This window comes from Cetorhinus maximus, chromosome 3 (genome assembly GCF_964194155.1).
Source record: "Cetorhinus maximus chromosome 3, sCetMax3.hap1.1, whole genome shotgun sequence".
Classification (NCBI taxonomy): Eukaryota; Metazoa; Chordata; class Chondrichthyes; order Lamniformes; family Cetorhinidae; genus Cetorhinus; species Cetorhinus maximus.
Genome location: NC_135881.1, coordinates 123,879,249 through 123,894,616, shown reverse-complemented (window position 1 = coordinate 123,894,616; position 15,368 = coordinate 123,879,249). Strand labels below are relative to the sequence as shown.

At 45.9% G+C, this 15,368-nt stretch overlaps 1 protein-coding gene across 3 annotated transcripts in view; it reads left to right on the top strand.

Annotated features, from left to right (window-relative positions):
• Window positions 1–13,721: 13,721 nt before the first annotated feature.
• The window catches only part of tra2a (transformer 2 alpha homolog), a 22,633-nt gene continuing 20,986 nt past the window's right edge, over window positions 13,722–15,368 (top strand). For 2 of the 3 annotated variants that reach the window (XM_078538896.1, XM_078538895.1), the window contains exon 1: window positions 13,758–13,932. In XM_078538896.1, coding sequence (XP_078395022.1) covers window positions 13,897–13,932 — 36 coding nt within the window. In that variant the 5' untranslated portion in view covers window positions 13,758–13,896. Of the gene's footprint in view, window positions 13,933–15,368 lie in introns of all 3 variants that reach the window. The other variant, XM_078538894.1, reaches the window with a different exon arrangement.

Sequence of the window (15,368 nt, the reverse complement as noted above, 5' to 3'; positions counted from 1 at the left end):
CTGTGGTGAGTTACTCATCTCCTGACTTCCCAAAGCTTGTCCACCATCTACAAGGCACAAGTCAGGAGTGCAATGGAATACTCTCCGCTTGCCTGGATGAGTGCAGCTCCCACAACGCTCAAGAAGCTAGACACCGTCCAGGACAAAGCAGCCCACTTTATTGGCACCCCATCCATCACCTTCAACATTCACTCCCTCCACCACCAAAGCACAGTGGCAGCAATGGGCACCATCTACAAGATGCACTGCAGTAACTCACCAAGGCTCCTTCAACAGCACCTTCCAAACCCATGACTTCTACCACCTAGAAGGACAAGGGCAACAGATGCATGGGTAAGCCATCACCTGCAAGTTCCTCTCCAAGCCATGCACATCCTGACTTGGAACTATATCACTATTCCTTTGCTGTCACTGGCTAAAAATCCTGGAGCTCCCTTCCTAACAGCACTGTGGGTGTACCTACAATAGATGGACTGTAGTGATTCAAGAGGTCAACACCATCAGCTTTAGGGCAATTAGGGGTGGGCAAAAAATGCTAGCCTAGCCAACAATGCACACATTCCGTGAACGAATAAATAAAAAAAAGTTGCCCTATGGAAAACAAATTCTGCCTGTCTGGAGGTCCCGGATGCATCCTAGGAATTTAGGAACAGGAGGCCATTTCAAGGCTGTTTTGCCATTCAGTGAGAGCATGACAGATCAGTGACCTAACTCCATATAGCCACCTTGGCCCCATATTCCTTAATACCTTTGGTTAACAAAAATCTATCAGTATTGCTGAAAAAAGTCATTTTGTCAAAACTTTTCATCTTGCACTCAACAGGGCAATCACAAGAATAGCAATGTCAGGGAAAGCTTTAAAATTAACAGTTGATCTACCATCAATTGCCATTTGCGGAAGAGAGTTACAAACTTCAACCGCACTCCTGACAGGTCTTGCTCTAATTTGTTGTATATGTCCTCTAGTCCTAGACTCTCCAACCAATGAAGTAGTTTCTATCTACCCTATATTTCCCTTATTATCTTGAAAACGTCAATTGAATCAGTGTTTAGCTTTCCAAATTCCAGGGAATACAATTCTAGTTTGCGTAATCTCCCCTCATAATTTAACCCTTGGAGTCCATGTATCATTCTGGTAAATCTGCAGCGCACTCTGTCTAAGGCCAATGTACCCTTTTTAAGAAGTGGTGCCCCAGAAATGCTCACAGTACTCCAAGTCTAACTAGGGCTTTGTATAGCTGCAACATGACTTCTACCCTCTTGTATTCTAGTCCTCCAGATATGAAAGCCAGCATTTCATAAGTCACTTTGGGTATTTTCTCTACCTGTTCCTGACATTTTAATGATCTATATACAGAGACCCATCAAGTCTCTTTGGACATCTAATGTTTGTAGCTTTTCACCATTTCAAAAGTACCTTCTTCTACCCTTCTAAGGCCCAAAGTGGATGACCTCACATTTATCTAGACTGAAACCATTTCTGCCCATTCACTGAATCTATCGATATCTCTTGTTAATTTTATGTTTCCATCTAAGCTGCTTACTGTGCCTCTTATCTTTGGGTCATTGGCAAATTTTGATATGTGGCTTTCTATCCCTTCGTCTAAGTTGTTAATAAATGAGGTGAATTGTTGTGGCCCCAATGCAGGTCCTTACGGGACACCACTAGTCACATCTTGACAATTAAAGTATCTGCCCATTATCCTTAAACTCTGTCTCCTGCTACTAAGCCGATTTTCTAACCAGGTCAATAATGGGCCCTCAATTCCACAAACTTCAACTTTAACAGACTCTTATGAGGGACTTCATCAATGCCTCCAGGAAATCCATGCCAATAACATCCATAGACATTCCTGTCTTCACTACTTTAGTCATTTCTACAAAAAATTCAGATTTGTCAGGCATGATTTTCCCTTTCCAAGTCTAATCTGGTTCTCTCTGATCAACTGAAAATTTTCAAGGTGCTCAGTGTCAAGTAAATCCATGTCCAGTTCTTTTACAACTTTTTTTGCTCTTAGATTACACAATTAACTATGATTCTTGTTCCAATTCCCTTGAGACCAATACATTTAAAAAGGAATTCAAACTTCCAGTTAATAGCTGAAAAGGATGACACAAGATTTCACATTTCAAGCTTTTTACTGTCACAAATAACTAGAAAATCAATTTCTGTAGGTAACTTATACTTGAAACTACGAAAAAGAACATTCATCTTTTATACTTATCAAGCATTGCACTCACCACAGAATTATAATCCTTGTAGCACACAGTCCACAGTCACTTCCAGCTTCCAATGGGTTCACGTTTTACCGAGTAGTAACTTTGAGTGTAATTAAAGCAAAATACTGCGGATGCTGGAAATTTGCAACAAAAATAAAAATAGCTGGAAAAACTCAGCAGGTCTGACAGCATCTGCGGAGAGGATTACAGTTCTGATGAAGAGTTATATGGACTCGAAACGTTAGCTGTGTTCCTCTCCGCAGATGATGTCAGACCTGCTGAGTAGTAACTTTGAGTGACCATTCCTGGGCGCTTCCCTCAGTTTTTGAAGAATTTCCCAAATCCACTACAAGTAGTAAAGCACAGTCTGATGGTGGTTCTTCCTCCCTGACAATGACAGAATAAATCTACTGGATTCCTTACTTGGCTGCGGAATATGTCTTTTCGACTCGGAATGTACTCCCCCTTGCATCTGGATTCAGTAGCTCACAAAGAACCTGCAGCCTCTTCTCTCTGCTCCACAACTGCTGTATTTTCCCTCTTTCTTTTCTCTTCTGCTGAAAAGCTTGGAGCTGACCAGTCTATTTGCTATTTGCACAGCTGTCCTTGTCTTTTGTTCCCAGGTATGAGAATTTCACACCTTACTCAGTTTGTCCCTTGATTTAGCCAGGCTTCTTGTCAGGTAGGATTTTGGAATAGTCACATGACCCCTTCATTTTAACCTAAATTTAAAGACACAGGCTTCAATTCTCCCTGAATTGCACTAAGTGTGGTGGTGAACGTGAAAAAAGATGTTATTCCCGCCAGCTGCAGTGGTGAGTTTTTGCACTGTATTGTCCACTTCCCACCTCATTATTTATGCAGCCACAGGAAACACATCATATCGCTGGTGGGCGGCCTCTGAATCACTATCCACGCTGTTACCTCATTGTTTCCTCATTCCGGGTGTCATATCTAAACTGTAGCCGTGCACTCAATTTTCAATGCTTGCAGCCCAGGGCTGCTTCAGTGAAGACATGGTCCTGAAAGCCAAGAAGAATTCAGTGACCTGGCACTGGAATGCCTTTTGGAGGCCCGCCGTGATGTCCTCTACCCCCTGATCTGGCCGCAGGAGGTTCAGCAATCTCACCACTCCAGCTTGGGAGGCGGTGGCAGTGGTGGTCAGTGCCAACACTGCATAGAATAGGTTAGCTATTCATTGCAGAAAGAGGATGAATGATCTCATCCGTGCCACCAGGGTAAGTCAACCAGCTTATCACTCTAAACTCACACACTCACAAGCCCATCACACATTCACAGGTATCTCACTCACTGCCAGCTCAAGGAACATCACCACTCACTCTCTTACACACACCCTCACATCTCCATCTGGCCTCATCTCTTCTGGAGACTGCCTCCTCAGCCCTCACTATCTTGAGGCCACTTGCACAATCAACATGTGCCCCCCACATACACACCCTGGGATAACCTCCTTCCCCTGTACAGCCCTCGTCTTGCAGCCTCTTCCCTTGCCTGAGGCCACTTCTCCCCCTTCCCCAAGCAAGACCTAGCCCTGCAGCCAATGAAAAGCCACCCCCGCTTTACTGCTGGTCTATTAGGTACAGACTTGCCTGTGAGCCCCCCTAAAGCGATGTGGTGCTGCCTGCGAAGCCTGGCGCTGATGACCATGAGTGCTGCCCGAAGCAAGGCAGGTAAACAACCCTCGAAGTCCTGAGCAAAGTGCAGGTCGCCAGGTACACATCACTTATGTACCATTGTGAAACACGTCAGTGATCCAGCGTGGGGGATGATTCCGGTGAGCAGGGCTTATAATGAGATTCTAACGCATTGAAATTAGCTTCCCAACGTGCGGCAGCGGGGAATGCAGCCCATCATGAATGGATAGAATGGACGATCGCAAACTGGCTTCATGACAATGTGAAACTGATTTTTGCGATCTTCCGATATTTTCCACTCCTGGCCATTATGGCGCCCGCTGCAACGGGGATCAGAAAATCCTGGCTACAGGCCAAAACATAATCTTATAAACCTCATATTTGTAACATTCTAGATAGTTCCTAAATTTAATTTATTGTTTGAATTTTAGCATTCTGACATAGGGTGGATAGTTTACAATATAGTAGTTGAATGTTCCCTTTTACTTACATTATGACAAGTGATCAGTCTGTAGCTGAATGTAGTAAATTGATCAAGCTGCTGCTTCTGTCTTCTTTCTTCCTCTTCCTGTTGACTGTAAGGAAAAGCACTGATCATTCTTGTGTTTCAGGTTTTATATCCTGGAATTATCCTTCTGAGCGAGATGGGTGCTCGTTAGTGCAATACACATCATCTATCCTCTGGCGGCTTCCTTTGCAGTTTCCACCCCAAGCAGTTATCAATCCTTTTGTGTACCTTCTTATCGAAATAGTCCCCAAAAGTCTCGACCATGTATTACAAGCCAGACACAATGACTTCGCTTATCAGTAGTTTCATCCTGTGACAAACACATTGTGCTGATCACCAGGTGATTGACATCTTGTCTCCACAGAATAAACACTGTGCTGATCACAGGATGTTGTCACCTCTGATGTCAGGCCTCCTTGCAAGGCCTGTGGATCTTTCTGGTCAAACCATGCCCTGTTTTGATTGGCCAGGTAGCATTCACAAGCCTTGCCCAACAGAATTTGATTGGGGCTGCATCTTTACATCAGTCACCTTTAATTATAGACTCTGGCTATTTTCCTACAGGAGATGTTAAGCCAGCTGGTCTATAATTGTCTGGTCTCCCTTTCTCACTTGTCTTAAATAGCAAAGTGGCATGTACAACTCTCCAACCTAAAGGAAAGGTTCCTGAATTGACAGAACATTAGAACATTATAAATAGGGCATGTGTAATATTCTCACCGACTCTAAATTCTGGTATGAAAAGTATCTAGTCATGGGACTCCTTTATCTATGTTGTCGCTTATCTCTTTAGTTGACCATGTCAGTCCTTTTTTTGGCAATTAGAGCTCTTGCCATTTAAGCGTATAAACTGCTTCTGCATCACATTTTTTTTTAACACCTCCCACTGATGTTCTGTCTTTTTACCTATCAATAAACTTGCCCAATTTACTATGGACATTGCCATTGCTGATTCCATTATTATCAACATCCTCAGGGGTTACCATTGACCAGAAACTGAACTGGACTAGTCATATAAATACTGTGGCTACAAGAACAGGTCAGAGGCTAGGAATCGCATGGCATGTAACTCACCTCCTGGGTCCAAAAGCCTGTCAACCATCTACAAGGCGCAAGTCAGAAGTGTGATGGAATACTCCCCACTTGCCTGGATGAGTGCAGCTCCAACAACACTCAAGAAACTTGATACCATCCAGGACAAAGCAGCCCACTTGATTGGCAACCCATCCATAAACTTTCACTCCCTCCACCACCAACGCATAGTGGCATTAGTGTCTACCATCTATAAGATGCACTGTAGAAACTCACCAAGGCTCCTTGGACAGCACCTTCCAAACCCATGACCACTATCTAACTAGAAGGACAAAGGCAGCAGACACATGGGAACATCACCACCTAGAAGTTCCCCTCCAAGCCACCCATCATCCTGACTTGGAAATATATCACTGTCCCTTCACTGTCATTGGGTGAAAATCCTGGAACTCCCTCCCTAACAGCGCCATTCAAATATTCTTTTCCTCAGTCAGCCGAAGGCTGGGCTGGCATATTGGAGGCGATGTTAAAGATTGTCGTCTGTGTCTGCCTTCGTTGAGAGTTGGTCCACATTTTCCAGGATCTCACTGTTGATCTTAATCAACAGGGAGAGGTGTTCTGCTGTGGGATCTGGTTGGAAGAGGATCTTAGTTTTCCGGGTGTTTAGTGAAAGGCCCATTTTCTCATATGCCTCGGAGAAGAAGTCGACAATGATCCAGAGCTCAGTTTCTGACAGCGCACACACATACATCATCCGCATACTGAAACTCAATGACTGAGGTTGGAGTGATTTTAGTTTTGGATTAAAGATGCTGTAGGTTAACAGTTTCCTGTCTGTTCAGTGGACTATCTCCACGTGAGTGAGTAATTTGTCGGAGGTGAGGTGCAATATTGCAGCAAGGAAAATGGAGAAAAGGGCTAACTGGGGAAAAGAGTATCTGAGGACAGGGATGTCAAATCCAAGATCAAGATCATGGTTTACTAGACTCTCTGCACTCCTATATGCTTTGAAGACTTGCACAATCTACAGCAGGCACCTCAAAGCACTGAAGAAGTACGGTCAGTGGTGCCTTCACAGGATCCTCCAAATCCAGTGGCAAGAAAGACAACCCAACAGCCATGCCCTCTCCCAAACCAACATGCCCAGCATCAAGGCACTAAACACTCAAAAACCAGCTCCACTGGGTGGGGCATGTCATTCATATGCCTGACACCAGATTCCCGAAGCAATCAATCTACTCGGAACTTGGTCACAGCTGGAGACTCCCAGAAGGACAATGGAAACACTTTTGGAATGTCCTCCAAGCATCGCTGAAGAGATCAAACATCTCTGCTGACTCATGGGAGGTCCTGGTTTGTGACCGACCAAAATAGAGAAGGTTTATTCAAGAAGGCACCAAACACATCGAGAGACCACGTCAGGAGCTTGCAGAGGTGAAATTGGGTTGTCGGAGAGAGCACACATTCCTCAAAACAACTCATCTGCCTGACCCTTCCAGGGATGAGAGTGGTCAAAGGCAAAAAAGTCTGAAAATTAGTGGCCTAAGACAAAAGGAATTGAATTTTTTTGTGACAAAGAATCATGTAATTATAGAACTTATTATGATCTGTAGTGAAATGTAAATGCTTCTAGGCCACTTCAAATAGGTGGAATGTTAGACTTCAAGTGGGTAGAAACATTAGTTTTTCCTTTGGTAACCTTCTATTAGTGTCAAGACTGTGGACCAATGCATTTGTCTAAAATTACCAAAGTGACCTCAGCGTTTCGACTTTTCAGCATTTAATGCAGTTAGTACATGTAGTACAGGATAATTTAAATGCCAGAACATGGCCTGTTTCTATCTGTCCACCTTGTGCATGAATCATAAAGGAGTTGAAAATTCAATTTTCATAGTTAAAGAAGAAATCTATAGTGTGGGTTTGTTGCTTTCCTTGGGTTCATATTATTTAACATAATGAAAGATGATCTTTTTGAAACATTTAAAATCCTGAGGGGACTTGATATGGTGGATACCGGGAGGATGTTTCCTCTTATGGGAGAGACTAGTACAAGGGGACACAGTTTAAAAGTAAGAGGTTTCCACTTAAGACAGAGATGAGGAGATTTTTTTTCTCTCGGAGGGTCTACGGAATTCTCTTCCCCAGAAAGCAGTGGAAGCTGGGTCATTGATTTTATTCAAGGCTGAGTTAGATAGATTTTTGATAGACAGGAGGGTCAAGGGTTCTGGAGACAGACAGAAAAGTATCAGCTCAACTACCGATGGCGGAGCAAGCTCAAGGAGGCGAATCGCCTACTCCTGCTCCTAAGTCCTATGTTTCTAACTTTATTTTAAATTTTGGTATAGTCTAATGAGATTGGTAAGATATTTGGGTGTACCTTGACATTGGCAAAGTGCGCACCAACAATGGGGTCATTTTTGAATCTTACTTCCCAATTGTGTCCACGGAGGAAACTCCAGGCCACGGTCCAAACGCTGAATTCTAGCTCAGCTTAGACAATTGAACATACTCCAGTTCAAAAGGAAGATGTTGTAAATCACAAACTTAAATGAGGTTTTACATCAATTGTAATGTATTATAAACATGTCAGTTTCCAGATGTACACAGACAACACCCAGCTCTACTGCACCATCACCTCTCTCTCAACCCTTCCACTGTCTCTAAACCCACAGGCTGCCCAGTACTGGATGAACAGAATTTTCCTCCTATTAAATATTGGGAAGATTAAAACTCCTAGCCACTGATTTCATCCCGCTCTGAGGCTGAAACAGACTGTTCTGACCCCAAGATGTGCTTCCAACCACATATCTACACCATCACTAAGTTTGCCTATTTCCACCTTTATAATATGGCCCGTCTCCAGCCTGCCTCAGCTCGTCTTTATTACCTCTAGATTTGAGGTATTCTAACACAATCCTGACTGGCCTCCTCAGTCCTCTGTAAACTTGAGGTCATCCAAAATTCTGCTACCTGTATCCTTAATCACACCAAGTCCAATTCACCTATCACCTTCCCCAACAAAAACAAAAATACCTGGAAAAACTCAGCAGGTCTGACAGCATCTGCGGAGAGGGATACAGTTGAGTTCTGCTGAGTTTTTCCAGGTATTTTTGTTTTTGTTCTAGATTTCCAGCATCCGCAGTATTTTGCTTTTATCACCTATCACCTTTCTGCTCGTGACCTAAATTGGCATCTGGTTAAGCAACACCTGAACTTTAAAATTCTCATCCTTGTTTTCAAATCCCTCCATGGCCTCAACCCTCCCTGTCTCTATAATCTTCACATGCTCCACAAAACTCTGATATTTCGGTGGCCCTTAAATTCTGGCCTCTTGAGTTTCCCTGATTTTAATTGCTCCATCATGGATGGCCTTGCCTTCAGCTACCAAGGCCCTAAGAACTGGAATTCACTCCTTAAACCTCTCTACCTCACGCTCTTCCTTTAAGACACCCCTTAAAACCTACCTCTTTGACCAAGCTTTTGGTCATTTGACCTAATACTCCTTCTGCAGCTCAGTGTCATAGTTTGTTTTATAATGGACCCTAAGCGCCTTGTTTTTTTTTTATTACTCTAAAGCCCTTTTGTGAATACAGGTTGCTGTTATGTACATAAGAACATTGAATCACTAAATGATTTCTCCAAATACATGGTGGCAGTCACAATCTCTGAACTAATTTAAGCTGCACAACTCACAACATTTAAGAAGTATTTAGATGAGCACTTGAAACGCCATAGCTTACAGGGCTATGGGCCAAGTGCTAGAAAATGGGATTGGAATAAATAGGTGCTTGATGGCCGGCACAGACAGAATGGGCTGAAGGGCCTGTTTCTGTGTTGTATAACTTGATGACTCTATGTTTCTTAAATTCATATTTCTGTCCAGGATATTTAGGATGGTGGGGTTTTCCTTCCCGCATTCCAAAAAGTCAGTGGCAAACGGGTCACCCTGCAGCCATTTAATTGGCTGGAGATGAGACCTCCACCCTTCACTTGGGAGGAAGTTTTTAAAAAATTTATTCTTTCACAGGACATGGGCGTTGCAGGCTAGGCCAGCATTTTTATTACCCATCCATAATTTTTAAAATATTAATTCACGGGATGTGGGCTTCGATGGCTGGGTCAGCATTTATTGCCCATCCCTAGTTGCCCTTGAGAAGGTGGTGGTGAGCTGCCTTCTTGAACCGCTGCAGTTCATGTGGTGTAGGTACATCCACAGTGCTGTTAGGGTGGGAGTTCTCAGATTTTGACCCAGCGACAGTGAAGGAATGGCAATATATTTCCAAGTAAGGATGATGTGTGGCTTAGAGGGGAACTTGCAGGTGGTGGTGTTCCCATGCATCTGCTGCCCTTGTCCTTCCTGGTGGTGGAGGTCATGGGTTTAGAAGGTGCTGTCGATGGAGCCTCGGTGAGTTCTTGCAGTGCATCTTGTAGATGGTACACACTGTTGCCACTGTGCGTCAGTGGTGGAGAGAGTGGATGTTGGAGTTGGTAGATGGGGTGACAATCAAGCAGGTTGCCTTTTCCAGTTGGTGTCAAGCTTCTGGAGTGTTGTTGGAGCTGCACTCATCCAGGTTAGTGGAGAGCATTCCATCACATTCCTGACTTGTAGATGGCAGACAAGCTTTGGGGAGTCAGGAGGTGAGTTACTATCTACACGATTCCTAGCCTCTGACCTGCTCTTGTAGCCACAGTATTTATATGACTGGTCCAGTTCAGTTTCTGGTCAATGGCAACCCCCAGGATGTTAATAGCAGAGGATTCAGTGATGGTAATGCCATTGAACGTTAAGGGGAGATGGTTGGATTCTCTCTTGTTGGAGATGGTCATTGCCTGGCACTTGTGTGTTACTTGCCACTTATCAGCCAAGCCTCAATATTGTCCAGGTCTTGCTGCATATGGGCACGGATTATTTCAGTATCTGAGGAGTTGCAAATGGTGCTGAACATTGTGCAATCATCAGTGAACATCCCCACTTCTGACCTTATAATGGAGGGAAGGTCATTGATGAAGCAGCTGAAGATGGTTTGGCCAAAGACACTAGCCTAAGGAACTTCTGCAGATATGTCCTGGGACTGAGGTGATTGACCTCCAAGAACCACAACCATCTTCCTTTGCTGGGTATGACTCCAAGCAGTGGAGAGTTTCCCTGATTCTCATTGACTCCAGTTTTGCTCGGGCTCCTTGATGCATCACTCAGTCAAATACTGCCCTGATGTCAAGAGCAGTCACCCTCACCTCACCTTTTGAGTTCAGCTTCTTTATGCATGTTTGGACTAAGGCTGTAACGAGGTCAGGAATTGAATGGCCCTGGCAGAATCCAAACCGAGCATCAAAGTCTTGCCTCAGAGAGCTGCTGGCCAATCTGATTGCCTGGCAGCTTTCTATTCCCAGCAATAGCAAAAGCCTAGTGGGCAGGACTCGGATAGCAAGTAGTCCCCAGAGTCCTAAGTCCATAAGTCCAGATCAGGTAAGCGTGGAGGTTCTCAGGGCAGGGAGGAGAGATGAGGACTCGGGTGGTGGGCAGAGGGTGGGTTAAGCATGTTAGTGGAGAGGCCAGGGGTGAAGGGAGCACCTGCAGGGCAAATCTTGTGGAGGTGAGGGGACCCAATGTTGATAGGAGGCCCCCCCTTTCACACCCAAGGCCTGAGGATTATCACTTTCCGGGCTTTCCCCGACCCTAAAAATTGAGGCTGTGAGGGTGGGCCAGTCTAGGCTATGCCTGTCCCACTGTAAAATTGTGGAGAGCTCAGGGCAGGTGGGAGCCCAGTTGAAAGGCTATGCAAGGAATGTCACAGACTCGCCCAGTCTGCAAACACGCCGGTGGGTGAACATAAACTTCTGCCCTTTGCCTCGTTTTGCAAGGCTTGTGGCAAAAACGTTACAAATTGAACATTATATGCCTTCAGACAACACAATTGTTTATGCTAATTTTCAATGATGCAGTAGCATTCAAATTCCCTTGCTGGTCATTAAAGCTAAGCAGCTTTAGAGAATAGAGAGATTAGGGCACAAGTAAAACCCCACTAACTGGTGCTTCATTACCAGTAAAACAAGTTTGGCACCCAAAAGTTCAGCAAAACTGTCCTCCACCCCTCCAGTCATCCATACTGGTCCAAGAAAGAGACCTTAGGGTCAAGGGTGCACAACAGTCTGAAAGGGACCTCTTGCCAGTCATTGTCTACAGTTTAGGGTTGTTGGAGAGAGAAAAAAAGTTTGCCCAGGTCAGGCTTCACCTGGAAGTTGAGTGTGGACAATCATCAAGACTGGGAACTTTGTTCACTCAAGCTTGGGAATGCTGAACTCTGGCTGACATCATATAATTGACTAGGTTCCACAGGAGCCTCTTGGGAGTCTCTTGATCTGCAGAATTTGCTGAGAGAAATATGGGCCATTGAGGTTTTTATTTGAGCATTGCTTAAAGATTTTTGAATTAACTTGTTAATTCTATCTAAAATGCACAGGCTTTGGAAGAGCATGAATCTTCCAAACAAAATTTTGTTGAGATACTCAAAAGAAGCAGAAAAAACAATTTTATTGATAAGTTATGATGTGTTATTGTTAAAATGTAACTTGAAAATATTTCAATACATTGGTGATCTTAAAGCAGGTGCAATCAGAAGGGGTAAGGGGAAATAAAAGTTGCACGGTTGTACCTGTACAGTGCTCGCAAACTGTGCTCTCTGGAATTTGGCTGATTTCCTCAGTCAGCTGCCTTGCCCACGATGTCCTGCCCCCCCCCAGGCTGCCTTGTGCTGGGCCACATGCCATCTCAGAACTGTTCCCGTTTATTTATGCCATTCACATCCCACATTTAATCCCTCCTTCCTCATCTGGCAGCTTGTGCTCTGGCACCACGTCTGGGTCTGACAAAACCACACGGTCAACACATTGCACAGGCAGTAGGGGCAGGTACATTGCATGCACACATCCTCCTCTGCAATGTTTCAATTTTTCCTTTGTGGCCTTGCGTTTGTAAGCTCAGAATTGCATTGTGTTCTTTTTAAAATGTTAAGCGCAATATATTTCAAATATACCTCTGGGAGCATGGAATTTTGGCCTTTTATTTTTTCCATCCGCAACAAAGTCAGAATTCCACCAAATGGCAGAAAATTTTCATGTCTGCCCTTCAAGCATCAACACCTGCCCCACATGTCGCAGTGTCTGCAGCTCACGCATTGGATTTATAAATTCTCAGAACCCATCAAACCAGATTGGAAGCACATCATCCTCAATCTTGAGGGACTGCTGAAGAAAATGCCACTATCATAATTGCTCCTGATGACTTTTGTCTGTAGTTCACCATTAATCAGCATGCTTTTTGCACTTGTGCACATGCACTCCTGACCTATCTTGTTTTGCATTTTCCAGTCTGATCCCCATTTCTGAATTTTACCTAGGCTGGTTGGCTCTCCGAGACCTCTGTGCACCTTATTTCGTCTTCTCAATGTTTCATCCTGATGTCCATGAACCCGCCAAATTAATCTGATCAGGAAAAATTGCATAAACCAGAGTATGGAGTTTTGTTAATTATTTTTAATCAGACTGAATATACAAATAGGTTCGATTTCATTCCCAGTGAATATGAGACAAGTCAGACAACAATTTAACCACTAAGATAAATGCAAAATACTGCGGATGCTGGAAATCTGAAACAAAAACAAAAATTGCTGGAAAAACTCAGGTCTGACAGCATCTGTAGAGAGAAAGACAGAGTTAACGTATCGAGTCCGTATGACTCTTCATGCAGAACTGGTTAAATTGTTCTGAAGGACACTGGAGAAATGGCAACGCCAACACCGAGTCCTTTTGACCCACCTTAATAACTGGAACCCTCTTTATGTCGATTAAGTGTTGACTGGCTTATTTTTGCTGTTTAATGTTTATGGTATATGTTGCAGCCTATTACAGGCACTGAGGGAGGGCTCAAAATCTACGGCAGGTTGTTCCTAACATCTGTGAAACAGACAGAATGCGCCACACAAGACAGAGTAAACGAGCGCCGAATCTCCTCCATTTTAGGTTTTGCTCAGCGCCTTCCATTTCCCGCTCGCGGCTCTGAGCGTTCAAAAAAAAACCGGCAAGAGAAAATACGTCACGCGGGGGGGGGGTGGGGGGAGGGGAGTAGGGGGAAATACCCACTTTTTAAAATGTGTAAGTTGTATTTGATGCGACCAGGATTATATTTCTCTGATTGGGTTTTTTTAATCGAATCGGCATTAAAAAGCAATTTAACGTTTGAAGGCAAGATCGCGCGCGGCTCCCATGGAGATGGGCGGTTGTTCGGTGACGTCACAGAGGCCGGGCTCGAGCTCGGGCAGCGCTACCGCCGACGCCATATTGTGAGGAGAGAGCGGGAGGGAGCGGCTGGGGGTCCGGGACAGGGAGAGCGCATAACAGCTTGGGGGGGAAAAAATACTGCTCACCTTACCACAGTTACGCATACACACAGATATATAACTTCGATAATTCACAGCCACAAAGATGAGCGACATCGACGAGACAGCCTACGAGGGGAGGGTGAGTGAAACGAACTGTTTGGGAAAAAATTAAAAAGGGATTTAATAGCTGTTGAGGGAGGGGGATTATTTATACAGATGTATTTATAAAACAAAATGGAGATTGAGACTGTCATGGCGGTGAGGTCCGGGCTTAACGTGGCGCCTTCTAAATGCGGTGTGTGATTGTCGACGATCGAAGTCACAGGCTTTACATTAGGCACAGGCCTCAGATCCGGGGTGGGGAAGCCAGTTTGAGCGAAGCCAGCCACTTAAAATAGAGCTGGTTAATGTTTTTTATTTTGCTCTCTTTTTTCATTGTAAAGTGTAGCCGATCATAAACTCGGTTTCACGTTGTGGCATCAGGCCGATACGAGCGAACTCTCCAGTCCCTGGACTCGGGATCTTTTGTCTTTCTCGATCACTTTCTTTCCTTGTGCCTCTCATTGGTTTGGGAGCTCGGTTTAGTCTCGGATATTTTCTGAAATATGGTTTGCTCTTCGCTCGGTTCTGATGCGATTCACGTTTTTCAACGTTGGTTTAAAGCGTTTCAAAAAGTGCACAATAAACTGCCTGGCCGCGTGCCAGTAACTGACGGCCACGCGCACCCCAGCCCGCCCGACTCTCCCGCTCGCCGCTCCCTCCCGGCTCTATTCTCCACCAACCCAGGCTCTTTCCCTCCCAAGGCTCCCGACTCTCCTCCGCCCGGCTCCCGTCTCTCTCTCTCTCTCTCTCTCTCTCTCCCCCTCTCTCCCCCCCCCCCCCCCCGGACTCTCTCTTCCCCCCCCCCCCCCCCGACACTCTCTCTCTCTCTCCCCCTCCCTCCCCCCCCCCCCCCCCCCGCGACTCTCTCTCTCTCTCTCCCCCCCCCCCCCCCCCGACTCTCTCTCTCCACCCCCCCCCCCCGACTCTCTCTCTCTCTCTCTCTCCACACACCCCCCCCCCCCCCCCCCCCGACTCCCTTCCAAACCCCGTGTCTCTCTTCTCCCCCCCGGTCCCACTTCTTCTCTCTCCACACCCCCCCTCCCCTCTCTTTCTCTCTCTCCCCTCCGTCTCTTTCTCTCCCCCCCCCCCCCCCCCCCCCGTCTCTCTCCCCCCCCCCCCGTCTCTCCCCCCCCCCCCCCCGTCTCTCTTCTCCCCCCCCTCTCTTCCCCCCCGTCTCTCTTTCCCCCTCCCCCCCGTCTCTCTTTCCCCCTCCCCCCCGTCTCTCTTTCCCCCTCCCCCCCGTCTCTCTTTCCCCCTCCCCCCCGTCTCTCTTTCCCCCTCCCCCCCGTCTCTCTTTCCCCCTCCCCCCCGTCTCTCTTTCCCCCTCCCCCCCGTCTCTCTTTCCCCCTCCCCCCCGTCTCTCTTTCCCCCTCCCCCCCGTCTCTCTTTCCCCCTCCCCCCTCTCTTTCCCCTCCCCCCCGTCTCTCTTTCCCCCTCCCCCCCGTCTCTCTTTCCCCCTCCCCCCCGTCTCTC